General features: G+C 36.0%; 1 protein-coding gene across 2 annotated transcripts in view; it reads right to left on the bottom strand.

Moving 5' to 3' along the window:
• BMP5 (bone morphogenetic protein 5) overlaps positions 1-27,035 on the bottom strand; it is a 114,542-nt gene that overhangs the window by 45,789 nt on the left and 41,718 nt on the right. For both annotated transcript variants that reach the window (XM_004772404.3, XM_004772406.3), the window contains exon 2: positions 11,718-11,910. In XM_004772404.3, coding sequence (XP_004772461.1) covers positions 11,718-11,910 — 193 coding nt within the window. The remainder of the gene's footprint in view (positions 1-11,717; positions 11,911-27,035) is intronic.

Consider the following 27,035-nt stretch of genomic DNA (forward strand, 5'->3'; position numbering starts at 1 on the left):
TAGTATGCGGGTTGATCAACCTTAAGTATCAAAGAGGAAACTAGGTTGATTCTACCACAGTATGAGAAAGGAGCATGTCTGAAATATAAGACCTCACCTGAAACACCCTTTAGTTCTCCCATGTCCTATGATAAAAGTCAGTGGAAAACTAGAGCTCAATGCAGTCATTACTACTAATGGCCCAGACACTTCTAGAATGAGTATTTCTTTTACCTCACTAGATTAGGACCAATGACTGGCAGTAGTGGTTGGTGAAAACAAAAAGGATATGGATTACATAGCAGAAAAAGGAGATTATAAATACCAACTACCACCATGTGACCAGTTACAGAGTGAGGGCTGTCACAGTTATGAGTATTCCTTTCTTATTTTGATATTAATGTATTTGTACCCTATGAACCAATTCTTTTTCTCCCTTCCCATCTAGTATAAGTAATTTTGATGGTAGCTAACTTCATATTTTGTATTGAAGTGACAGGATATCAAATGGGAAATATGACCCAGTTAGAAAAGTATTGAATAACATCCAAAGATGGATAAAAAATCAGAGAATGATTTGCCTATTATATTTTTGGAAAGTATGAATGGTTATAGAATGTATGTGTTGGTGTCAGTTTGACAAAGATGGACTGCTGCGGTTTTATACTTTGTCAAATCAACTAAACTGAAACCCAGCCTCCCCAAATTCTCTTCCCTGTTTGTGTCTATGTTAAGGTTAACCATACAAGAAATCTGTGCAGGAGTTGAAGGGAAGCAGCAGCCAAGTTTATGCTTGGAAGACTGGTAAAGTGCCAGGTTTCCTCCTGCTCACATGCATTGCTGCTGATCTGCTGGCTCACCTTATCGTGGAGAGCAGCTGCATCTGGTGCTTTTCCAGCTTCCATTGGATCCCAATAACATCAGTTTCTCCAGATCCTGGCCCACTGTTCCTCCTGCCAGGTCATCCCATTCACCTTCTCCACATCCTAAACGAGGGGTATGTGGAGCTCATTGTGAAGTTTACCAGCTTACCCTACAGCTTACTCACATCATTGAAGTTGAGTCTTTCTGAGACGTAGAATGGTTTCCAATATGTCCTTGGAGTTCCAGCTTATCCTCCCAGGTGTCAGTTCTCTTCATGCTCTCCTACCCCACAACCATTTCCCTTCCCAGTTGCCTATACTACAAACTTCAGACCCATCACCAGATGCAGAAGCAACAGCCTCACATGAACTCTTTAACCAGGTCCCACAATGGCAGAAAGACAAATCACTGTAAGTCCTTTATTCTTTACCACATATATGATTCTATTGCTCTTACCCAACATTAGTTGACATACTCCCTGCTATGCACTGAATTGTGTCCTTCAAAATGATATGTTGAAGTCTTAATCTCAGGCACCTATAAATATGATCTTATTAGGGTCATGAAAATAGGGTCTTTACAGTGTAATCAAGTTGAGATTTGGTCATCAGGTGGGGCTAATCCAGGACGGCTGCTCTCCTTATAAGAGGAGACACAGAGAGAAACACTCAGAAGGAAGATAGCTAAAGAAAGACAAAAGCAGAGATGGAAATTATGCTGACACGAGCCAAAGAATATCTGCGGCTACCAGGAAAGGATCCTTTCTTAGAGGTTTTGGAAGGAATGTGGCCCTTGCAGAACCCTGACTTTGGACTTCAGGCCTCCAAAACTGTTAGAAATCAAATTTCTGTTGTATTAAGCCATTCGAATTTTTGGTAAGTTGTTCCAGTAGCTTTTGCAAACTAATACAGTTCTCTAGTTGGGATGTTTCACATATTAAATAGGAGGTGGTATGCAGTATCAAAGAATGAAAAAGTGTCCGTAAGATTTGGTAACAAAGAGGCTGTTTGTGGGTGATGTTGATGGATAATCAGTAGAATGGAATTATGAGAATCAAATTGCAGGAGTTGAGGGATGAATAAATATAAGAAAGTGAGAGGATTTAAAGCAAAGTTATAATGATCTTCTTTATAAGTATGCCTTTATAAAGCAAAGAAACATAGTTGTAGGTGGATTTGGTATCTGTTTAATTTCAACAATGACTTGCTATACACTGGCTTTGCTTAGAATAATTATGCCCTTTAAGTCATCTTTCTGAACTTGTTTTTTTTTTTTCTTTAAGTAAAGATTAAAATAATATCTATCTCAAAAATATATTGCAGAGGTGAAAGGACGCACAAATAAGAAATGCTATGCAAACTAAAATTGTTATTTTCTCTTTTTTAACAATCACTATTTTCTTACCAAAACACATTTATCACATGTAAGTATCTATATTAATAAGTAGTATATATTATGCTTGGTGGCATAATTAGAATCAGAAGTGATATATGCAATTATTACTGCAAAAGTTCTTTAATAACCTGTAATTACAAATTTTAGATATAGGTATTCATTCATTCTCTTTAACTTAGTAACATTTATTGATGCATATAATCCATAATGGATCTTTGTCCCTAAATCAGAGGGGAAAGAATTAAGTTGCAAACTTATCAAAAGGAAATAAAATTATTTATATAATCAATAATAAGAGATAACAAAAGAGAAATATTCTTCAGGTCAATATGTTTTCAGTTAGATTTATTTATGCATGTGTATGTGTGTATATACATATACACATACATTATATATTATATAATATAGAGAGAGAAGAAGTAGTTAACCAAGAGTGTAATCATTCTATAATCTAACCACCAAGTCCTAAACTTGGTCAAGAACAGCTTTCAGAAATTGACTGGAAGATACACAGATAAACTTTGTCTATTTCTATAAGACATGAACCTTACAGTCTGCAGGACTTCCCCAGTCTTTAGAAAATTTCTACTGTTACAAGTATATCACCTCCTTCCATCACCCTATGCCTTTGAATAGCTTATTGAGTCTAAAAAAATGCAATGACAGCCACCCAAGGACCGAGCATACGTCTTTCTCTGGGCGTTTGACATATATATCACAACAACATTTAAGGAGCCCAATGTACAACTCTAGTATGGAACATGTTAACAAGGGACAATTTAATAAATTATATTCTCTGGAATTTTTGTCAAGAGTTTCTTTCAGGAACAACATTAGCTTAAAAGTGTTAGAATTTGACTCTGTCAGCTGACTGATATTTTCAGCTGATTTTTTTTCTACCAAAACAAATGTGAAATAATAAAATTCTATGAATCTCACAGAGCATCAATTTTCAGAATATCTAACTCAATGTTGTAATTACATTTCAAGGGGGCAGATATAAACTGGTAAAATAATATTAGATGAAGTTCAATGACAAGCATGGGAAAATAGAAAAACAAGTTGAATTCTCACTATGAAAATTCAGTTTTCTTTCTGCAGAGTTGTTTTTTTTTTTTTAATTGCTAAGATATTGTTAATGTTTAACAGGTTTCCTGGCATTATATCATCCTGTATTTTTCCCCTGCAGAGAATCTAAACGTGCTACTGGAGATATATATACACACAGGAGGCCCCCTGATGCAACAAGAAACAAAGAAGTAAGACTTTTACAGATCATCCAGCCACTTTGAATGCCTCCTAATCAATAAGCCACGCACCTAGAGCTCTTACGACTTGAAAAGCTCTTCCGAGCTATGAGTCTTAGGATGCAAAATATGAAATTAGTCAAAGAAAAAATTGATGGACTAGCACTTTATGCCCCCTTTTTTTTTTAATTTATAGCTTAAATTTTTAAATAGAACAGGACTTCTCAACCTCAGCATTGTGGACATCAAGGGCACTCTCTGTTGGGTGGAGGAGAAGTCCACTGTAGAGTTTGACTTGCATCTCCCACTATCCCAGCATTTCTACCCACCGGACTCCACTCGCGCTCCACCCTCCCACCCTCATCCACTGCGACCGTCAAAAATGTCTCCAGGCATTGCGAAATGTTCCCTGGAGCCCACACTGTCCTCACTGAGAACCAGGGAAAGGGGGCACGCATCCCTGCACACCGAAGAGAGGCAAGCTGTGCTTGTGTGCCGGCCTGTGTAGAGAGAATGGCTCCAGCCACAGCGCGTCCTTCTCTGCTCTCCTGCTCTCAAGAGCCCAGAAATCTTCCTGAGTGGAAATTGTCAGTGTACATTCTGAAGCATGTCCACAGAAGAATCACAAATCTTAGCGAAACAGGACGGGGGAGATGATGTAAATACGAAGTTGACTGTGAACTGGAATGATGACAGCTCAACTAAATATATCCAAGTAGTGAAGGTGGCTAATGACATCGAGCAGGCTAGCTTAAAATGTTTTTACAATGGAGTACAAAAATTCATATTCATAGCAGAACATTAGGAAAAGGTTGAGTTCTGCATAGCACATTTATACATACATATTCATGTGTGCGTACATGTGCATAGACACACGCACATACATGTACACACACATGCACATGCATACATATGTGTGTGAAAAAATTAATTCAAGGACAACACTCACACCCATGGTGAGTGCCCATTGAATGGATAATTGCCGACTGCTATTCTTAGTAACAGTGATATCGGCACTGATAGTTTTACTTGAATTACTTAATTCTCTATACACTTAAACATTTTAATCCTCAATTTACTTGAATTACTTAATTCTCTATACACTTAAACATTTTAATCCTCAGGGACATTTCTCCTAGGACACACCCCTCTCTCTGTTTCTGTCTCTCTGTCGCTCCCTCTCCATGTCTCTCTCCCTCCAACTACAGAAAGTTCTACTCATCTTGAAAGGCCCAGCTCAAGGGTGTACTCCTCTCAGTGGCTTCCCTTAAGGTCCTTCACCTTCCCACATGAAGAATTAATTTCCCCTTCATTTGTGTTTCCACAACACTTAGTGCATACTTACATCATAGTGCTTAGCACATTGTATTATAGTTATTAAAGTCTGTGTGCGGCAGGCCCACCACAGCCCCTAGCCCCCAGGCTATGAGCTTTGGAGATTTTATTTACTCGGCTTTATGTCCCTTGTGCTTGCTACATGGTAGGCGCTCGGCAAAAGCATGCCGACCTCAGCTGAATTATCTGGAAAATTCAATCATGTGGAAACCTCATTTCCCAATAATGCCAGATATATGAGGTGTGACCGAAGAGCAAGGCCTTCTATATAGAATCTGGGGCTGTCAGCCTTATATGAAAAGGCTAAATAAGTGAAATGATGCAAAGTGTGTTAACTTGTTACCAAGAAAAATAAAAATCTGGATAGATATCAGAACGCTCCTTTAAATTGCACACATTTAAATATGAGTAGGAACAAATGGGAGAAGTGGGAGATGGTAGAACTAGAACATATTATTATTTTTTTTTAGAACATATTATTTTAAGACTTTTAAGTCTCACTAAGATAAATACATGTGAAAGAGATGACATAATGGGTCTTTTAAAAAACTTTCATTGCCTAACACTGTTAAAAAAGTCACATATTAGATGGTTAATAGATTAGACAATGTCTTGAATATACAACATAGCTACAAAACATCAGTCTGAGTTGCCTTAAGCATCCCCACCACAACCCTCCTCAATAATAACATTAGGGAAAGTGAGCTTTATGTATGTGAAATATATAGATGCATTGTTGAATGCTCTGTATTGAAGAACGGTCTGCACTGACAGTTCAATTGATTCTGAGTTTAATTCAAAACATTAAGCAAAATAAAGCCCACAAGTCTGAAGATAGAAGTTTTACATAGAAATTTTAAGAGGTGACCCTAGCTTTGGAAATGGCCAGAAGTATTAGCTTCTTTTTCTTTTCTACTTCCCTTTTAGTTCTTGATTTAAAAAATATATGAAGCCATAGATAAGTAATACTAAACAAAATATAATACTAATTGTATTTCAAAAGTACCTTTTTTAAAAGTTTTTATTTAAAGTCTAGATAATTAACATATAGTGTAATATTGGTTTCAGGAGTAGAATTTAGTGATTCACCATGTACATAAAACATCCAGTTCAAAAGTACTTTTTAAAATTAAATTTTTTTTCTGTTTGAACTGTGATGACATGATGTAATAATGAAGTACTTTTAATCTGTTCCTCCTCACTTTCAGAGACTTAAAGTCAAGGTTCCCAGTTGGCACAATAACTTCCCATTAGTAGAAAGGAAAGGTATAGATTTACTTAGCTATCTTCATTTTCTGTGGGGGGAAAAGTGACTTCTGCGGCTAATTAAAAGTAAGAGAAATTACTGCTAAATGCTAGTGTTTTGTTCAGTTTTGTTTTGGTTTGGTTTTTGCCCACCTCTACCTCTGGCAAGAGTACCTTGGGAAGGCTATTTTGTAAAGAAATCTGTAGCATGAGGTTGTTTCATTATTGTCTTTGTCTCAACTATAATTAAACTTGTTTCTGATTATAAAAACAATGTTGGCTATAAAAATTTAGAAAGTACACAAAAGGGTAAGAATTAAAATTTCAAACCCATAAGACTGCAATAAACAGTGCTTTCTTCTGATCTATTTTCCATATGAATTTATTTAAAATAGTATAGTTATGCCCCATACTTTAATCAATTAATGTTATAGTCTGAGAACCTTCCAGTGTTATCAATTTTTTAAAATTTTTATTTATTTTTATTTTTTTATACCCATATAATATATTTATATCCCCAGGGGTACAGCTCTGTGAATCGCCAGGTTTACACACTTCACAGCACTCACCATAGCACATACCCTCCCCAATGTCCATAACTCCACCCCCTTTTTCTCAACCCCCCTCCCCCCAGCAACCCTCAGACAATTTCTACTTGTTATATAAAGTATAATACCTCGATTTTCCATAAAGTATGACATTTTCTGTTTAACAAGTTATGTGATTGCAAATAATAATACTCTAGTAAACATTTATATGTGAATCTTTGTCCATTTTGTCTACATCTCTGATATTTCTGTGTTATTCATAAATAACTAGTCTCTCATCTTCATCACTCTTCAACTGTATTTCAAAGAAGAGTTTGATTATTTGTTTAATATATGCTTTCAGGCGCAAGTTCAGAGATAGCTTCCATGATGTTGCTGTTAAGTTAGGTGATATTCATTTCATTATTAAACTTAAAAATGTACCAATCGTTTTATTATGAATCAAATATCTGGTGGTTTTTTATTAAGTAAAGGCACCTGGCATCATATTATTTACTTGATCTGTACATAAAAACAGGTATCCCTAGATGGTAGTTATTGTTACTGTAATAACCACCTACTTTCGGCTCCCCTATGGATATAATCCTCTAAACCCTTACAAAATAGATACTCCTACTGAGTTATATGAGTATATACTGACCAATGTATTTATAAAGCATCAGCTATAGTCTTCGTACTGTGATAAGCACTAGTTCTTCTCAAATCATCCTCAATACTTTTACTGTTCTGAAATACTTATTATTGTTTTTATTCTTTTCATATTTGTAAACTTGAGATCCTAAGATATACAGCAGTTTCCCCCATAGAGGAATTCCAAAGTCCATGCTCTTATTGGTATACATCACTATTTTCTAGGTGGCTGAAATCCCACATGGAAACCTGAAATATTCTAAGAGGCACATGTGCTGTTTCCATATCAGCCATCCCTTACATATATATATTTTGAACAAAGAGGGGAGTGCAAAAAGTGAGTCCTGGATGTATGACAAAGACAAGGCATTTTCTTACACTGGATTAACGAGCCTCTAGTAATGGATGAATGCCTATTTCAAAGACAAGGAAAGCATTTTGCCAGAGATTCTTTCAGCTGATCAATAGTATATAAAACTGAAATGTAGGGTATACGTGTGTGAGTTTGCATGTTTCAGAGATTGAAAAAGATAACTGGGGAAAAGTCTATATATATTAGCAAAAACAAAACCCACAGAAAACAGTAAGCAGAGCATAAAGCTACAGGACAATTCAGCAACAATACGTGATAGAGTTCAAGAATGTCAACTTAAGTGAATTGAACTGACATGGAATTTAATTTACTGAACCGAACTTTTATAAATGCTATTCAGTAAGGACAGAAACCTTTGCAATCTATACTATCTTAGAGTTTAGAATGGCAAGTCAAGAGAGTATCAATCAAATATATACATGTACTTTAGATTTTAGAAATCATTTCTCAAAGATTTAGGGAAAATATCAAGGATATTAGGAAATCTTGGATCTTAGAATAGCTCTAAACACATGTTAAAATAAGTAAAGACAGCCAAATTATACTCAAGAGTACTGAAAAAACATGCAGATGCAGTTGTAGAAACACTCAGAGCAATGTTTTTCAAACCAGGTATAATTAGAAAATTACCAAAATTTCAAGATAAACAAATGTTTCGTTGTTTGAAGAAATTAAAATTCTCAAAACTGTGAAATCTGATAAGCTAAGCATCAACACCCATAAATATTCCCACATGTATTATTCATAAAGATGAGCATGGATTGATCAGGAATCAATCTATAAATTATTATCAATAGCCTCTTCTAGTAGACCTTTTTTAAATCATCTTTATTATGTCTTAAATTATGCAGTTCACATACTTAAAAAATAGAGGTAGGGCGCCTGGGTGGCTCAGTGGGTTAAGCCGCTGCCTTCGGCTCAGGTCATGATCTCAGGATCCTGGGATCGAGTCCCGCATCGGGATCTCTGCTCAGCAGGGAGCCTCCTTCCCTCTCTCTCTCTCTGCCTGCCTATCTGTCTACTGTGAACTCTCTCTGTCAAGTAAATAAATAAAATCTTAAAAAAAAAAAAATAGAGGTAAAAGAAAGTGAAATGGATGGCTAGTTCAGTGGATAACATTTAAAAATACCCTGAGCAGGGGCACCTGGGTGACTCAGTCAGTTAAGCACCTGCCTTCAGCTCAGGTCATGATCCCCGGGTCCTGGGATCAAGTCCTGAATCAGGCTCCTTTCTCAGCAGGGAGCCTGCTTCTCCCTCTATCTGCTCTGCCTGTTCTACCTACAGCTCTTCATGCTTTTGCTTTCTTTCTGACATTAAAAAAAATCTTTTTTTTTAAGATTTTTTTTATTTTTATTGGACAGAGAGAAAGAGAGACCACAAGTAGGCAGAGAGGCAGCAGAGTAAGAGGGGGAAGCAGGCTCCCCACTGAACAGAGAGCCCGATGTGGGGCTCGATCCCAGGACCCTGAGATCACGACCTGAGCCGAAGGCAGAGGCTTAACCCACTGAGCTACCCAGGCGCCCCCAAATAAAAAAAATCTTAAAAAAAAAAAATCCTGGGGCACCTGGGTGGCTCAGTGGGTTAAAGCCTCTGCCTTCGGCTCAGGTCATAATCCCAGGATCCTGGGATGGGGCCCTGCATCAGGCTCTCTGCTCAGCGGGGAGCCTCCTTCCTCCTCTCTCTCTCTCTGCCTGCCTCTGCCTACTTGTGATCTCTGTCTGTCAAATAAATAAATTAAATATTTTTAAAAAATAATATCCTGAACATATACAACAATAGACTTAAATAAAAGTTTATTTTTATTAAATAAATAATATATAATTATTTTTATTTTTTATTTTATTTATTTATTTATTTTAATTTTTAATTTTAATTTTATTTATTTATTTTGTTTTATTATTTATTATTTTTATTTTTATATATTATTATTTTTATTATTAAAAAGAATTATTTTTATTAAATAAATAATATTTTATTTAGGGCTGGATCCCTGGACTCTGGGATAATGACATGAGCTGAAGGCAGACACTTAACCAAGGGAACCACCCAGGTGCCTTCTCATCACTTAATCTTATTTTTTTAACTTTTTATTTGAGAGAGAGAGAGAGAGAGAGCATAAGCAGGGGGAGGGGCAGAAGGAGAGGGAGAAGCAGATTCCTATCTAAGAACCCAACTACATAGGTTCCCAGGACCCGAAGGCAGATGCTCAACAGACTGAGCCACACAGGCACCCCCTCTCATCACTTAATTTTTAAAGACACCATCATTATTTAGTATTAAAAAAACAATGTGGTATGCCAGGCTCTGTCTCTGACAAAAACAACGACCCCCGCTGCAAATTTAGTATACTTATTTTACAAATGAAACCACTGGACTGAGATTTAAACAAAAATCCACCCATAGACAAATAGCTAGTAAATGTTTGAGCTAAGAAACGAACACAAGATTTATCTACCTTGGAATTACTGCTCTTCAAGTAAGATCAGCACTTATTAAAGTCTGTCTGGCTGAAACAGTGTTTCATGGGTTTTAAGTATTATATACCCAAAGAAAAAGATTTCATAGTCAAATAATTTTGAGGAAGACTAGGTTTCTTTACTCTAAACCTTTTCTAAGAATTTAATATTCTTTTTTTTTTAATTTTTATTTATTTATTAGAGAGAGAGAAACACAGTGAGAGGGAACACAAGCAAAAGGAGTGGGAGAGGGAGAAGCAGGCCCCCCCGCTGAGCAGGGAGTCTGATGTGGGACTTGATCCCAGGACCCTGGGATCATGTCCTGAACCGAAGACAGATGCTTAATGACTGAGCCACCCAGGTTCCCCTAAGAATTTAATATTCTGATGTGCATTGTGAACTTCCTAGAGAATGGTTTAACAGGTAGGATTTTCAAATAGATTTGATCTCAGTAGCTTTTTATTCTTTTTTCTTCATTGAGCATTATGAGAGGCTATTGTCCCATTGAGCACCCACTGGGAACTCTGGCATTCTCAAAGACCAAGAAAAATCTTAACATCGGGGACTAGAAATATTCAACAAGGAGAGGGAGGAGCACTGGAGGGGAAAAGATAGCTGTCTTTAAATATCTATCTCATCAAAGAATGACATACCATTTCACCAAAGGATAGATCTAGATCTAATGATTGCAAGCTATGGGAGAAAGATTTCACCTGAATATGACATATCAATTAAGAGTTAAAAAAAAAAAAAACAGGGGCGCCTGGGCGGCTGGGTTAAAGCCTCTGCATTCTGCTCAGGTCATGATCCCAGGGTCCTGGAATACAGCCCTGCATCAGGCTCTCTGCTCAGCAGGGAAGCTGCCCCCACCCCTCTCTCTGCCTGCCTCTCTGCTTGCTTGTGATCTCTGCCTGTCAAATAAATAAATAAAATCTTTCAAAAAAAAAAAAGAGTTAAATAAACAACAACAACGATAACAGAAGAGCTGTCCAACAAAGGTAGCTTATCACCTATAAAGGTGTTACCCAAGAGACTTCTTCACTGGGGGAAAGGTCAGAGAACTCTACTAAGCTTTCTTTTCAACTCTTCTGTTTGACAGTTCATTTGCGGTAATTATCAACTGACGTTTCCATATATTTAGTATTTCAGGTTATCTGTTCATTTTTGCTCCATTTTGAATTAAGCATTTTACAGACAGAAGACATAAATGTTAATGGTCAGAACCTGCTACAAATGTAATGCCTTATATCAAAATACACATATATACACACAGGCAATTTACATTCATGCCAGGGAGCAATAAAGCTATTCTTCTCTAACTTACAAAACACCAAGCTATTTAAATCATTTTAATTATCGATTTTATGTGTGCATACTAAAATGGAAGTTTTCTCATTTACAAAATGAAACAAGGGGCCTGGGAAGAGACCATCTAGTATACAGATTGGTGTCAAGAGAAAGGAATAGCTAGGGAATGTGGAAGGCATATTTCAGATCAATCACTCTTACTTTCAATGTGTCTATACCTGGCTTTCAACGTCTTTACATCCAAAGAAAAGATGATTTGATAGGTCACATGGATTGTCAGTGATTTTTACTACAATTGGCCTTTGTTTGCATAGTAAGTTAGATATAAAGTCATTACCTATTGGTGTATTCCTTGATGATTTGATATATGCTAATCTTAATTGTTTCATTTTCAAATCGACTATTGCTCTGGTCCTTGTATATTCGGAATTCAGCCGCTGTGACTGCTTCCCCATGAGGAATTTGAGTCAGATCAAACCGGAATTCTTTGTAATGCCTTCGCTGGTGAGAAAAATCTTTGTCTCTTTCAACTGAAGAAGGAAAAAAAAAAGGGAAGGAAAAAAGTTAGTCCTTTATAAAATATGGAAATTAATAGTAAATGCTCCAGCTTTGAAAATGAAAACAAACAAGTAGGATATTATAATACTGGAAAAACACTAGAGCCACAGACCCATACATGTTTCCAGTGGAAGGAAATTCCACAAGCCAACAACCTTTAGTTCAGAAGCAATATAACCTCTGTGGTTTCATACGAATTCCTGGATCTTAAATAGAAAGGCTATCCAAAAATATTTTTAAAAGCAAAGGTTGTAAAATGATTACTAACATGTATCAGGTACCAGAACACAGAAGGGTTCATACAGGAATTAGAAATAAGTTATAGAAACCCCCAGGGATCCAGGTGAAGTCAGGGATGAGATTTAGCACACCTGAGGGAGGAAAATAGGAAGGAATGAGAAACTGCAGGCACATAAGGACCATGTTTATGACATTATAAAGGTCAAGTAAATAAAACAAATTCATGTTCACAAGAAAGAGTATTCCGAAAATGCCTTCCCCAGAAATTTTTTTCTCCTTTTAGCAAATAAAATGTTCTTTTATTTTAAAAAATAGCACTTTTATTACTTCTTATAGATCGTTTAGTACAACCTCCTTATCCATGGTGCAGCATAAAGCCATCCAAAGACATCTGTCTGTTCTTACTCAAAATACAGGGAAACATATTTTCCCCCTTCAATAACCTTCCTGCTAAATGAAGTCAGAGAACTTTTCCTCTTGGGAACATGATGGAATGTTGAAGAATTCAGGACAGTAAGTGTCAGGCATATTATTATATAACCTGGCTTTGTAAAATAGAGTGTCATTTCATACAGTCTATAGCCATTGGGCACCAAACGCCTTCTTAAGGAATTACCTATTCAAAGGACTCATTTTTTTTAGTACTGCACTATCATTTGATGGAGTTATGTTTCTCAATATTGGTAGCTTTCTCAAAATCTCCATTGTCTAGGATACTGTAAGACAGGATCACAAAAGTCTCACTGCAAAGCACTTTGCACAAGGTATCTCATAATTACAGCCTGTAATAGCACTTGTGCACGTTCTCAGTGATGTTTCATTGCCAAAAATTTGTTACAAGAAGATCAAAATTTTAAGTTCTATAAATGAATTCACAAGTTGAAAAAATTGCATGAAAATATGAAAATATCTTGAGAGGGTTCATTAAAATCATATCAACACTGCTATAAATATCTGAAACCTGGGGTCTTAAACTAGGGGAAAGATTAATATTAAGGAAGAGAGAAGAGGGTCATGACCATCCAGGAATGACTGTGGAAGCCAAGGATGCTAGAACTCTGTGTTCCTCAGCCAGATGGGTTCCATGTCTGTGAGGAAGCTCGTGACAAAGAAATGCATGATTTGTTGCCTTATATACTTCAAAAAAAGTCTTCAGTTTATTTTCCCCAGGAGTAGGAGGTTGTTTAGGAGAGCAAGGAACTCATCTCCATCTCTACCTCCCATAACTAAGCCAGCAAAAAAAAATATAAGCTACGTCTGGGGGCACTTTGTCCTGGGAGCTTGGCAAGGATGGTGCTCTTGGGCTCTCTGGCTGACATCACCTCATATGAGTCATTTTTTTTTTTTTTTAAATATCACTATCTTGGTCCTAAGAGAGGTCTACTCCCAGAGAGATCATCCATCAACTTTTCCCTAAATAAGGAAGATAATCTCATTTTTAGGATGCTTTTTAGTCCATAATTTAAGCCTCTTTTCTGTCTAAACTTCTATTGTCAATAGAAGGCACTGGTACGAACACCTCTCCCATGGCTCTGTTTGCCCATTCTCCCAACTCGGCTGTGTGAAAGGGAAAGTGCAAGGGTAGAAAATGCCTGTAAACTGGGTATCTACTAATGCAAAGTGCCTTAAAACTTGTCGTGTTAAAACTTGACACAGCTTTTGTTTACAGTGGACTGAATTTAATCTACTGCAAACCTGTTCTTTTCTGATCCTGATTTGAATGAAGTAGATGATATTATAAAACAGAATTTAAATAGCCCTCATTATATTCTGGTCCTGTTTTAAGCATTGTATTAAGAGTAACATATTATACTTTGTAACAACCAGTGAGGTAGGTTCTACTATTATCTTCACATTGAAGATGAGTAACTGAAGAGACAGAATAAATACCCAAGAATATGAATCAAGCATTTGAGGCCACCAAGGAATGAAATCTGAAATCCCAGATACACAAGCCGAAAATTCAAAAAGCTCTGAAAAATGAATATTTGGCTTCAAGTTAATTTGGCAGAAGAACTGGAAATTAGCTGATCTGAGGCAACTTAAAGTCTCTATTTATACTTTATATAAATATTTATTACTTTGCTGGAGAAACGTTTATGTGTTTGACTAGATTGCCCTGTTCCAGACTCTGCTTGAGGAGTTGCATATTTTTTCATAAATGCACCAACCAGCCATCAAAAATACAATTTTCTGTTCTGAAAATCAATATTTAAAATTCTAAATAACAGTTGCTGTGTGATTTTTCATTATCAATTTTATATTTGAAATTTAGACACCCTCCCCCCCAAAAAAACCCAAACTTACAGTCCTCAAAATAAAGCCTGAGACATGAGCTTGTTAGGATCCAATCTAAAGCATGCACCTGCATAATGCAAATAAGTACTGAATTCATATTATGTAAAGTCATCTACTGTTCTGGAATCCCCTGTGAGATGTTAGTATAATAAGGTGGAAAGCTAGAATTTCAGCTGTTATTCTAAAATTTCAGTTTTCTAATCCAGGCTATTTAACCTAACCCCTTAAGGGGGCAAATTTTCAAAGAGTTTAATAAAATTCTATATTAAATATACCACGCAAAATAAAGTTGCAGTGCAGATTTGTCTAGTGAATCAAATTCCTATATCCTATTGCTTTGAATTATAATTGCACTAGTAAATTTCATGGGACATGTTGGAGTGAATAATGGAATAAAATGTGTATTTATATAGCCATGCACTCCTAATGATGCTCACCAATATTCACAAGGTAATCTCAGTTACCTCAAAGAGCAAAGCTAGGGAGGTGTCAAATATTAATACCCCTAATTTAAGAATAAGAAATTGGGTGATGACAGCTAGGTGGTAACAGATGTCTGTCTTCTAAAGCTTATTATAAATCTTTGCTCAATGTCCATACCACCTACGTAATGATATCCTACTGTTCTGTACTTAGAGACTAGTTCATAGCTAGTATATTTATACAATGTTTCTCAAGCAGTATGCAAAAAGGTGGAGAATAAGGGCTTGATCAATAATGGTTAATTAGCATCTAACACAAACAACACTTGACCCAAAGAAGTCTAAGAAATACTGAACCAAAGACTGGATGACTGGATGAAAATCTGATTTTGTCTCTTCACAAAGTGCCGTCCTGCCACATTACCTATCAAGGAAAGGCATAATAATTTCTCTAACTCTCATTTGTTTGGCACATGCTTCATCTAATCTCAGACCTTGCTTATGTCTCTAAGTTTCTATAACTTGCCCAAAAGCCCACTATGAATAATTGGGAGAGAACAAATTTCATTCCACAGTCAAGAATTCAATTCCCAGGGTGCCTGGGTGACTCAGTCAGTTAAGCATCTGCTTTCAGCTTAGGTCATGATCCCAGGGTCCTGGGATGGAGCCCCACATCAGGCTCCCTGCTCAATAGGGAGCCTGCTGCTCCCTCTCCCTCTACTGCTCCCCCTCCTTGTGTGCTCTTTCACTCTCTCTCTCTGTGTCAAATAAACAAATAAAATAAAAAAAAAATTCAGTTCCCAAGTCCTCAACAACATAACACTGTTTATTTGTTTTTCTTGGATGTAGTTTTGTTTGTTTTATCTCATTCTCACTCAGCAAAGTTGATCTTTTGAAGCTTTCATTTTCCTCTATGTTGTTCCTACTCTACAGAAGATGTCATACGTTCTGGATTCTGCTCATTCTTCTAGAACTCAGTCCCTCCAATCTTTATTGTAGTAAATGTCATGTTATAGTCACTTATTTAATATTGATGCAATTTCTTTTCTAAGGAAATTTTTATGAATAAGCATGTTATTGTAATTATAATGTGAATTAATATTATGTAACATCTGTATTAGTATGCAAGATCACCCTTTTACTACAAACATATTTAAAAATAAATGTAACTGACCAACTGGATCTTTCTATATTCCGATATTTTCTTCACCAGACCTATTACCAAAACTACCTTCCCAATATAGATGAAAAAGCACATACAGACACGTTTTATATATTTAAGTGTAAGCTTTTTATAGGTGATATCCCTGCTGTGTTTATATCTGATGATTTGAGTACATATTAAGCATGGTTTCACCATATATGCAGTGTATTATAACCCACTGCAGTTATAAATGGCTTGGAAAGCTTAAAAGACAAACAAATAAACAAGAAAAAAATAAGAAACATACGATTTTTGTTTTTTAATTCATATTGTATTAACTATTTGGTTCTCTCAAATCACTCTTTAAGTTGAATTTGTTAAACCCACTAACTGCCATAAGATTCCTCAATCATTTTTATCATTTCTAATAAAATCTGTATTGCCAGGTGAAAATATGTCACTCCATAAAATCATAATTACATTTCTATTGTGTTCTAGAAAAGACTCTCTTAATCACTGGACAAACAAGAAACAAACAAAAAAACAGAAACGAAGGCAGGAGGTTTTGCTCATTGAAAGCAGATCCAGATTGGTCAAGGGGATAGAATCACACAGGTCAGGAGGTTGACCCTTTTCTGTAGTGAAGACCCTTCCTTTATCCCATACCACAGATGCCCTTTCTCTGCTGGGAAGTGGAAAGGAGAGTTTGGGAACACACATAAGTAGATTAAAAATGCACATCTGTATCGATCGATTCACTTATGAAAATTGCATTTAAAAAGAGAACACAGGGACCTGCCCAGACTGCTATTTTCATATCTGCCTACATATCTAACAAGGTCCATAGGCCATGTTTTGCTAATGGTCATAGAGTAGTATACGAGTGCCACCCACTCTTCTCCCACTGCCAGTTAGGATGCATGCTTGTTTGGAAGATTGCTAGGTGTACGCCAATGAATGTCACCATAAAGTTTAAATAAATCTCCCAACATAGGATTGTTTACTTAATGTGACAGGATGGCTGTCAATAGTGTGTTCTGCAAAAATTAAAAGCAGTTGCTTTCCTGCATATATATATATATATATATATATATATATATATATATATATGCAGACTCAGAGAAACCACCAAAAATTCAGCAAAATTGATAGTTCACCATTCAAAACACAATCACAGCAATGGTGGTGAATATTCTCTTCTAGGAAGCAGGTTGTCTTCTATTCCAAACACTTGCATCTACGTGAACTGCCTGGAGCAACCAGAAGCTCCCCTATGCTGACAGAACCAAGAATTTATTATTATTATTTGGTTCTAAAAAGTGGCCACATCAAAGCATCCAAGAGGTAAAATGTGAATCAAAAGATTCACATTCTATGATTCATGGGCTGACAGTACAACGAAACAGTTAAAAGAAACAGAAGCACCAAACTACATTCTAAATGCTTTAAATCGCCAACGTTTCGCAAAGATTAAGCCTCTCGTGTTTAAAGACAGACACGGGACCCTTTTATTGCTGAGGTATGACTTAACAGAAGTTCATGACTGATTGCAGACCCTCTCACTCCCAAACAGACACCTCTCTGAATGTCTTTATCATTAGTAGAGATTGGATGGAAATGTTCCGATTAAAGATTTTCATGTCTACCATATCTGAAGAGTAGAATTAATTGCCAGAGGATTGTAGTTTTATCTCTGTAGTGATTTATCTGCCCTCTTCAAGAGATGCATTCGTGGGCAATCAGTCTCAATCTCCCACACAAGGGCTATAACACGGAAGACACAAATAGAATCAGTAGCTGCAGGGCAAAGATAGTGTCCTCCCAGGAGCCTTGCCAGCTGTTGAAAGAGTACAGATCATGGTTTGCTGCTGAGTGCAAAAAATCATTAAGCGATTACTCATAGAATTATTACTTATCTGCGTTGCATTTTAAAGTAAAAGGAGGAAAAAAGGCAAAGATAACATGTGACTACCCAGAAGTATCACTTCACAAGACATCCTTCACAGACTAGTCCAGTGAGAAACATAAACTGGTCCTAGAATGGTGTATTCATTGATTGGTGAGCTCACACACACATGCTCCTTTGAAGGGATAACCATTCCAGAGAGTGTGGTAAACTCCAGATTCCAAAAACCCTAAGAGCCTCTTAACATCACAGTCAGGTTTGACCTGAAGGAGAGAAAACTATCTCCCTGAACTTATTGTTTCAAAGAACAATTCAATTGGCTTTCACATGTTCTGTAGTTAAAATGCTTTTACTTGTTTTCATAAATGCTTCCTGAATTCAGTTTTATAGAGAAGGAAATCTCAAAACAAAGGTGAGATGGCTAAATACTTTAAATATTTTAATGAAATGGCTAAACAAATTGGTTTCCTGAATCAATTTTGAATACATGTAATTTTGAAATTTGTAAAATTTAATTAAGCATCCAATATCTAAATGTTATTTTGCTTTAAAAAACATAAGTGACTTAGGAACACAATTCAATCTTGTACAAAGAGAGCTTGGAACTGGGATAAAGATGATGTGTGTTCAGGGCACCTGGGTGGCTCAGTGGGTTAAGCCACTGCCTTTCGCTCAGGTCATGATCTCAGGGTCCTGGGATCGAGTCCCGCATGGGGCTCTCTGCTCAGCAGGGAGCCTGCTTCCCTCTCTCTCTCTCTGCCTGCCTCTCTGCCTACTTGTGATCTCTCTCTGTCAAATAAAAAATAAAATCTTTTTAAAAAAATGATGTGTGTTCTACTTGCCCTCAGACTGGAGGAACCCAGCACTCAGCCCTCAGTAGTTATCTAGATTACTATAATGATAGCTTTACAGATTAAGCATTGGCATGAAAATGGATATATTGTATAATAATAAACTATAATAGCAATGTTAAGTCATTTTTATTTGATAAAATTAATATATTTCAATTTTTTTCCCCTTCTCTTTTATTGGATGCAGTCCATCCCCTGGCTGTCAGAAGACTGCTTTTCTTTTTCTTGTCTTCCACATATACTCATCTTAGTTATCCTAAAAATAGCTACTGGGCTACTTTTCCATTTTATTCAATCCCAAAATATTTATTGGATAACTGCTATGGGCCAAATCCTAAGAGCTAAGGCGATCTAAGAAGAAAAGAGATAGGAGGTCAGGATGAGAAAGAAAGACACGGAAAAGTACAATTTTGATACAATTGTGTTGAGGCTACGGGGGATGTGTGTAATATAAGGCAGTATAAAAACGTAAAGAACAACACATTGTATGTAGGAGGCTGCAGGAGGAGATCATTTTGAGCTTGGTCTCAAAGAAGTTTCATCAAGTAAAGGGTTCATTTCAATGGAAAGAGATTTGAAAGCCACAGCCAAAGTTGTGAATAATAAATAGTTCATTGTCATTGCACAATATGGAGTCTAAGAGGTCAGCAGTGGGATCTGAGGAATAGTAACAGTTTCCTGAGAACGGATCAGTATTTTCCACTCTTCCCATCCCTTTGGGTGCATTATGTCTTCTAATAATTAAAGACAGGAACTTATATTTTTATAATCGATATCACAGGCTAGTATATAGTCAACACTCAATTTTGAAAGAAAGTTGGGAGAGTTAATGATGCCTTAATAATCCTCTCCCTGTCCTAAGTTGATGGTTTTCTTGACCCTGTTCTCTAAGAGGCTTTCCCCATTTTCAGAACTTCAAATCCACCTTTACTTCACTTCCCCAGTTCCAGGGCACCTTTTTTTTTTTTTTTTAAAGATTTTATTTATTTATTTGACAGAGAGAGATCACAAGTAGGCAGGCAGTCAAGGGCACCTTGACTCAGGTCATGATCCCAGGGTCCTGGGATGGAGCCCTGTGTCTGGCTCCCTACTCAGTGGGGAGTCTGCTTCTCTCTCTACTTATACTCTTTCTCTCTCTCAAATTAATAAATAAAATCTTTTTAAAAAATCTCCAGTTCTAATACCACAAACACTACTTTGAAAATTTCTGTCCATGATAATTTCTCCTGCTGAGGACCCCATAACACTTTTTCCTGTACCTCCCTTTAGATAATGGACATGACATAATTAAGAGTGCTGGATTTGAAGTAAGAAAACCTTGAATTATGGGTTTTTAAAATTCATTATAGTGGAGTTAAAAACTTTCAGGCTAGAGCTAGATTTACCAAACTTAGTAAAGAGTGTGATATTAGGAAAGTGATTCAACATCCCTATGCCTTTATTTATCCATCTTTAAAATGGAGATAGATAATAAAATGGTCTACTCCAGTGTGTGGTAAAGGTTAAATGATATTTCAGAGAGTCTTAGTGTAAGTGTCCAGAACACAGCACGTTCTCAAAAAGTGGTAGCTATACTTGCCACTTTCATTGTAATTATTATGTCACCCATGGGTAAGACATTTTAGAGAAATATCGATGTTTTCTTGTTTTGTTTCTTATCTTTATATTCCTGCATAAGTGCCAAACAGAACTTTGTATATGGGGAAATGGTAGATAAAATTTAAGTATAGAAAATTTGCTACCTGTCCTAAAAAACACAGCCTTTTTGATTATCAAAATGTCACTGTATCTGGAATATAGGTATCTTAATAAAGGGGATTAATATTATGGGTTTTTAAAATTCATTATAGTGGAGTTAAAAACTTTCAGGCTAGAGCTAGATTTTTACAAGAGTGGATAGAAAACAATTGTATTTACTTGATACCTTGCTTGGCTATTTCACATGTGTAAAGTAGAAAACACATTGTACATATTTTGACATTCACATATTACCCATAATCTAATCAAATTTACTGATTCTGACAGCTCTCTTTTAAGGGAGTCTGAGAGTCACTTAGTTATTTTTCCCCCCTGAGGACAACAATGCATCATAAAGCACAGAAAACATTTTGTTATTGTTTTTATAAGAAGTTTTTTATACAAGAAATTATGAGTTGGAATTTAAAATAAATGTTCATCTTTTGTGGATTGAATATTAATATTTAACTTCAAAAACTATTTAGGGTAAATACAGAATACCTGTCTAATTCACTTTGTGTAATAAGAGTGATTATTTAGTGATGAGTGTGTATATTTAGTATATAAATAATGGATTTCCATCACGCTGTGTACAAATATTTGAGAAAAGTTTGTGTTTGTCTATAAGAACTCAACAGAAAAGCACAGCTGTCTGATAATCACCTCTTGGTAAATATTTAGTTCTTGTGTTTTCTTTAGTAGAAAAATCTGTGGGTTTTATAGATTGCCTGGCAGCTAGAGGTCAACCATTCTAATCTCACCAGATTTCACTGAATGACCTCGTGAATTCTTCTGTTCTATCAGTAAAATAAAACAGTTGATTTTTAGCCATCCGAAGGTGACAGAGGTTATAGTAAGTTGGATATGGCAAAGAACCTTCCTTTACATCTTGACTACAATGTTATGATAGTTTATCTACAGTGAATGCTTGTGGTTATCTGACAAAAACAGGTCAAAGGTTTAGAGAGTTTTCTTCTGAAATTGCTCAGTGCCTTCTCTAATGACTGATAATTGAAAACAGAGACTGGAACTATACAATGTGGTGGGTGACAGATAAGCAGTAGATTAATGTCAATACTTGGTTAGGAGACACTAAAAGGTCAGGAGTCACAGGAATTAGCTATTGTGCTACTGTGACAAGACAGACATCAAAAGTCTATTATCCCTTCAACAGCCCTTCCCCAAGCCTGAAATCTATTCTCACTTCCTTTGGTTATAATTAAGAGATAATTTTGATCTCATTGTATACATTATGTCAAACTGAAGGCCCTCGCCCTAAGTGAAACAATTGTCAGGGTTTTCATAGCTTTATTTATATAATAATGATTTTTTTTTCATATCACAATTTTAATGTACTCATTGCTCCTTTCGGAGAATTTTAGAAACCTTGTATCCAGCAAAAAAGAATTATATTTAATGGGAAGAAAGAAAAACCAGAATAAATTTGTTTGGAATTTCTCTACGGGGGTAAAATGAAGTTTAAAGCAGAGTTTACAGAGTATGAAGGACATGAGAATTTTTATAGCTGAACATATAAATGTCTTTCTCAAATTTAGTGCTTTAGATTTTAAATTGATACAATACCTTTAATAGAGTTCACTCAAGTTCAATCTGCGCTTCAGTCTGTCATTTCTGAAACAAAAGCAAATTGAATTGCTGCCACCAAATGGGTTGCATCAGTGAATTTTTGTAGGTGGAAAGAGGTCACAGAGAAATGTGATTGTATTTAATGACATATAAGGCTATTAGAGACATAACTACATAGTTTACAGGTTTTTAAGAAAAGGAATAGAATGATATATAGAATATATTACACACGTACTCTAGGTAATATAAGGGTAGCTTATCTATCTGTCTGTTTAGGCAAGGACCATAAGGAGCCTTGGTAGCCCCTGTTTGTTTCATAAGAAGTGTTTATTTGCTCTCTGTCTCCCTCACTAGATTTCAAACTTGATAACAGCAACACTTTTGCTTGGTTCATTGCCATACATTCCATTCCTACCTCAATCTCTGGCACATAGTACGTGTTCAATATGCATGTGGAATGAATGAATATAGGAATATATAGTTAACTTCTGGTTCTCTTTTTGGGTTGTTGGTTGTTTCAGGAGGGAGATTATGTAGACCCTGTTACTCCAACTTAGCCAAAAGTAGAATCCTTCAACCATTTATTCTTAAATGATTCCTGCCAATATTACAATATAGTATTATTCCTAACAATATATTCATTTTTTTCCCTTTCTTCTTTGAGGAATTCAAATAAACAATGATAAGTTAGAATCTCAATGCCATATATTTGTTTTTCAGTTTTTACTAGCTATCTTAAAACTTAAAAATATATGCTAAACTAATAGAATCTCTATGATTCTTAAATGGACATATTATTCTTGGGGAAGGAGAAAAAGGTAATAGAAAAATTAAATAGCATTGTTTTCATTTTATGGTTATTAATAAAATTGTATTGAAAATAATTTCCAGGGGCGCCTGGGTGGCTGAGTGGGTTAAAGCCTCTGCCTTGGTTCAGGTCATGATCTCAGGGTCCTGGGATCGAACCCCGCATCAGGCTTTCTGCTCAGCGAGGAGCCTGTTTCCTTCTCTTTCTGCCTGCATCTCTGCCTACTTGTGATCTCTCTCTCTTTGTGTCAAATAAATAAATAAAATCTAAAAAAAAAATAAGAAAATAATTTCCAGTATTACTCATGTACTTTATAAGTTAAGATTTATTTAGTTTTTGAATATAATTCATATATTCTCTTTGATTTTCCTCTCTATAAAAATGCTTAAGAATTTCATTCTTCCACTGTATATATATATAAAATATATAACCAAGTCTTTGGTAACATGTTCATAATTGTTTAATCTTATTTCAAAATTACTGAAAACAGTTGCTCCCTTCGAAAATATGTTTTGTTTTTGTTACTTTTCAGTTCAAAAAATAAATACTATAACTGCTTTTATTTGTTATTTTTGTCTAACATCTTCCTTGAAAGTTAAAGTTTATTTCATCCATCTATACGTTGACAGATAGTACATAACTTGCTTAACATTTCTTTATAGCACATTATTAAAATGGTGTTAGATGAATCTATACATTGAACTAAAAGATGTTTTCTATAATTGGAGACCTACTTCAGAACATGTGTTAGATTTAATAAAGATGTAACAGGTGCCAAAATCAATAAAGAAATCATACGATCTTCCCACATTTATTGAAGGAGACCACACTGTAACTAGAGCCAAGGGACCCTTAGCGGTCTCAGGTCACAGAGTATTCATAGGAACAGTCTCATATTTTGGTCGATCTGGTTTCACACTCCTGGGCTTCTCCTTTGTATTGGGATTTGGGGTCAACCACAAAACTCAGAGCAAAATTCATCATTGAGCAATATCTGGTTTTGAGTTCAAACTATACAAACCTTCCAAGTTTCTTAAGATGCACACCTGGAAGAAACAATAAGTCTGAGATCCAAGGCTGGCTGTCTCATTTTAGGTTCAAATTTAACAACTTCCTGAGTCTCCAATCCAACTTTATATCAATTATCAGAAGGTCTCTTTCCTAATATTTTTGTTGCTAAAAGTTTGACATGTTCCTCATTATTTAATAATCCATCCAACTAACTTATATGTACTATTTCATAAAGAACCAAATTCAGCAAGAGAAAAGCTAAAGACCAACCTTATTTAAACCACATATTACTCTAAAAGATCAGGAACTGATACTATCTAGTACCTCCAGAAATGAGTAGGATGAGTTTGGGGTTAAAATAAGGACACCTGGGGCACCTGGGTGGCTCAGTCAGTTAAATGTCTGCCTTCAGCTCAGGTCATGATCCCAGGGTCCTGAGATCGAGCCCCACATCAGGTTCCCTGCTCAGCAGGAAGCCTGCTTATCCTTCTCCCACTCCCCCTGCTTGTGTTCTCTCTGTCACTGTCTCTCTCTAGCAAATAAATAAAATCTTTAAAAAAAATTAAAAAAAAAAAATAAGGACACCTGAGTACTAGATGTTTAGGAAGGAGGTGGACTCTTAGATTGCTCTCCACATCTGCGTTGCTCAGTGACTGCTCTTCCCCATTTGGTCTCAGTTTGGAAATTTTCTGGCAAGAGGAAATGGTGGTATCCACAGACACAGTGAGAGTTTGGTAGTATAGTGAGAATGTGGTAGTATACTGAAAACAAAGAAACCAGACAAACTTAAGAATACTGAATGCTGAGTTCCCAGGCCTCTTACCCCTATTTGGTTCCCATAATGTTTGACAGCCAGGCTTATAACTTGCAGACAAGAGAATTGAAGAGTCCTCTCATTTGAAATCTGGCCATTCCAGAAGAAGGACTAAGTCTCCACAAAATGGCAAAGCAAGAATATCATAAAGAGAAAATGATACTGACAAGTTCCACCATATGTGAAAATCTTCTAATCAGCTTTTTAATCTCTCACTATGGACTAAAAGCAGGGAAACAAAAAGATCACTAGGTATCTGAGGAAATTCTCTACCTTTAAATAGAGAGACAAAGTAGCTCTCTAAAAGAGGAATTTGAAGGAACTTACAAAAGAAAACAACACTACTAAGAAGCTACCATAATATCCTTTGAGAGCTAAGAGATATTATATTCATGAAACCAGAAGATGCTGTAAAACAAACAAACACATAGTCATTGCTAAAATATCTCTTGTAAATAAGGCTAAAATCAATCTCACTTTGAAATATTAAATTGAAAATATTAATATTAATATTAATATTAAATTAATATTAAGTTGAAAAATTCTTCAGAAAGGAGAGCAATTAGTCAAAGTCAAAGGAGTACAAAACAGAACAGGAGAGGAAGACTAAATAAAGAAAGGAGGAATAAAAGAATGAGTCCAGAACTGGTCCCAATAGTCATGATTCCATAAAGAGAGATGCAGGGAAGGGAGGAAATTATTGAAGAATTAATTCAGTTCACTGATAAAAAGCGTAACAGTCTCAGGACTGAAAATGTCTGCTTTGTGAAGAAAGATTCTCTGAGGTCCCAGTGACAAAATACAAATCACATATGTAGGAAACCATGAATCAAAATGGATGCCAGCTGCTCAAAAGCAACACTGTAATCTAGAAGCCAAAGGGGCAAATGCCTTCAAAATCATGATGAAAAATTATTTATACCCTACAATACCAGACTCAACTAAATTAGCCATCAAATATGAAGGCATAATAAGGATACTTTAAGACATGGAAGATATTAAAAATCTGATTCCCAATAGAATTTCTTTGGAATGTCCTATACAAGTTGTACCACCAAAATGAGGAAGTAAGCCAGAAAGAAAATGAAAGCATGGGCCATAGGAAAAAGGAGGTTTAGCACAAGAGAACCAAAGATAATTTCCAGAATGATTTTGAAGGGAGATCTCAGGATGACAGCTGTGCTCCAGGCACTAGGTTAACAGCCCATCTTAGGTGTGACTCAACAGGACCATACATGAAGGCTAACATTGCAAAGACGGCATTTCCCATTAATACTGTTCTTTGAACCTGACAAAGTCTAGGTGAGCCCAAACCAGACTAGTACCTATAAGTAGCTTTCTTAACATATATTTATAAAGTTTCTGCTCTCTCCTGAAAGTCCCACTGCCTGGGTCCTCTGAGAATAGTCACTTCCTCTCACAGTAATGTTTTTTTGTCTTTTGTTTTCTTTTTCTGACTTATTTCTCAAAGCTGGTTGCTGACCATGGTGGGCCTAGATGTTGAGACTATGGAAAAGCTCATAGCTTCTCACTATGTTTCAGTTGACCTGGCCTTGCTACACTCCAACCCCCCACCCCACCCCGCAACAAATTCCCAGGGCACTATCTCCTCAAAAAGGGGCCTTTAAAAAATGTCAAACAAACTAAACCACAATTTTATTCAGAGGCTATGTTTAGCTCAACTTCTGGAAACATTTACCTAAACATTTTACTTAAATAGCTAGCATGGTGCTTTGTTTTACTTTTTATAGCAGTTGGCTTTATGTTTACTTATATGTGAAATACAGCTGATAAAATACAAAATATGCAATCAAGAAAACAATAATGTATCTAAGTTCATGCATACAGTAGTAATTCTTAGAGCAGTTTCAAATCGAGATCTGCCCCCATCAGGGTACCTCTTAGGAAATATTCCAAGAAGCTACAAAATTTCTTTTTGAAATTTTATATGTATGCTCTGCTTCAGTGCTCTTACAAATTTCAAAAGTCTACTGTCTCTCACTTTTCCTGTGGATGTCTTCCCCTTACAAACAAATCATAGTGATTTGCAATATTTAAAGCTAGGGAGCATTTTCAGTAATCCTCATGGTATTGAGTACTGTATGGGATGTTTAGACACTGCAAAATGCTAGTGTTATTTCTACAATCATATCTAAGTATTCCATGAATTCCTCTTGTTTAGAAACAGAAAATACCCTTCAAGTTCCATTTTATTTTCTCACCCCTTGATATGTGATCTCAAGGGAAAATCAAGCGTAACCCTGAAAGCATATGAACAT

This window comes from Mustela putorius, unplaced genomic scaffold (assembly GCF_011764305.1).
Source record: "Mustela putorius furo isolate JIRA1106 unplaced genomic scaffold, ASM1176430v1.1 tig00003983_pilon_pilon_pilon, whole genome shotgun sequence".
Classification (NCBI taxonomy): Eukaryota; Metazoa; Chordata; class Mammalia; order Carnivora; family Mustelidae; genus Mustela; species Mustela putorius.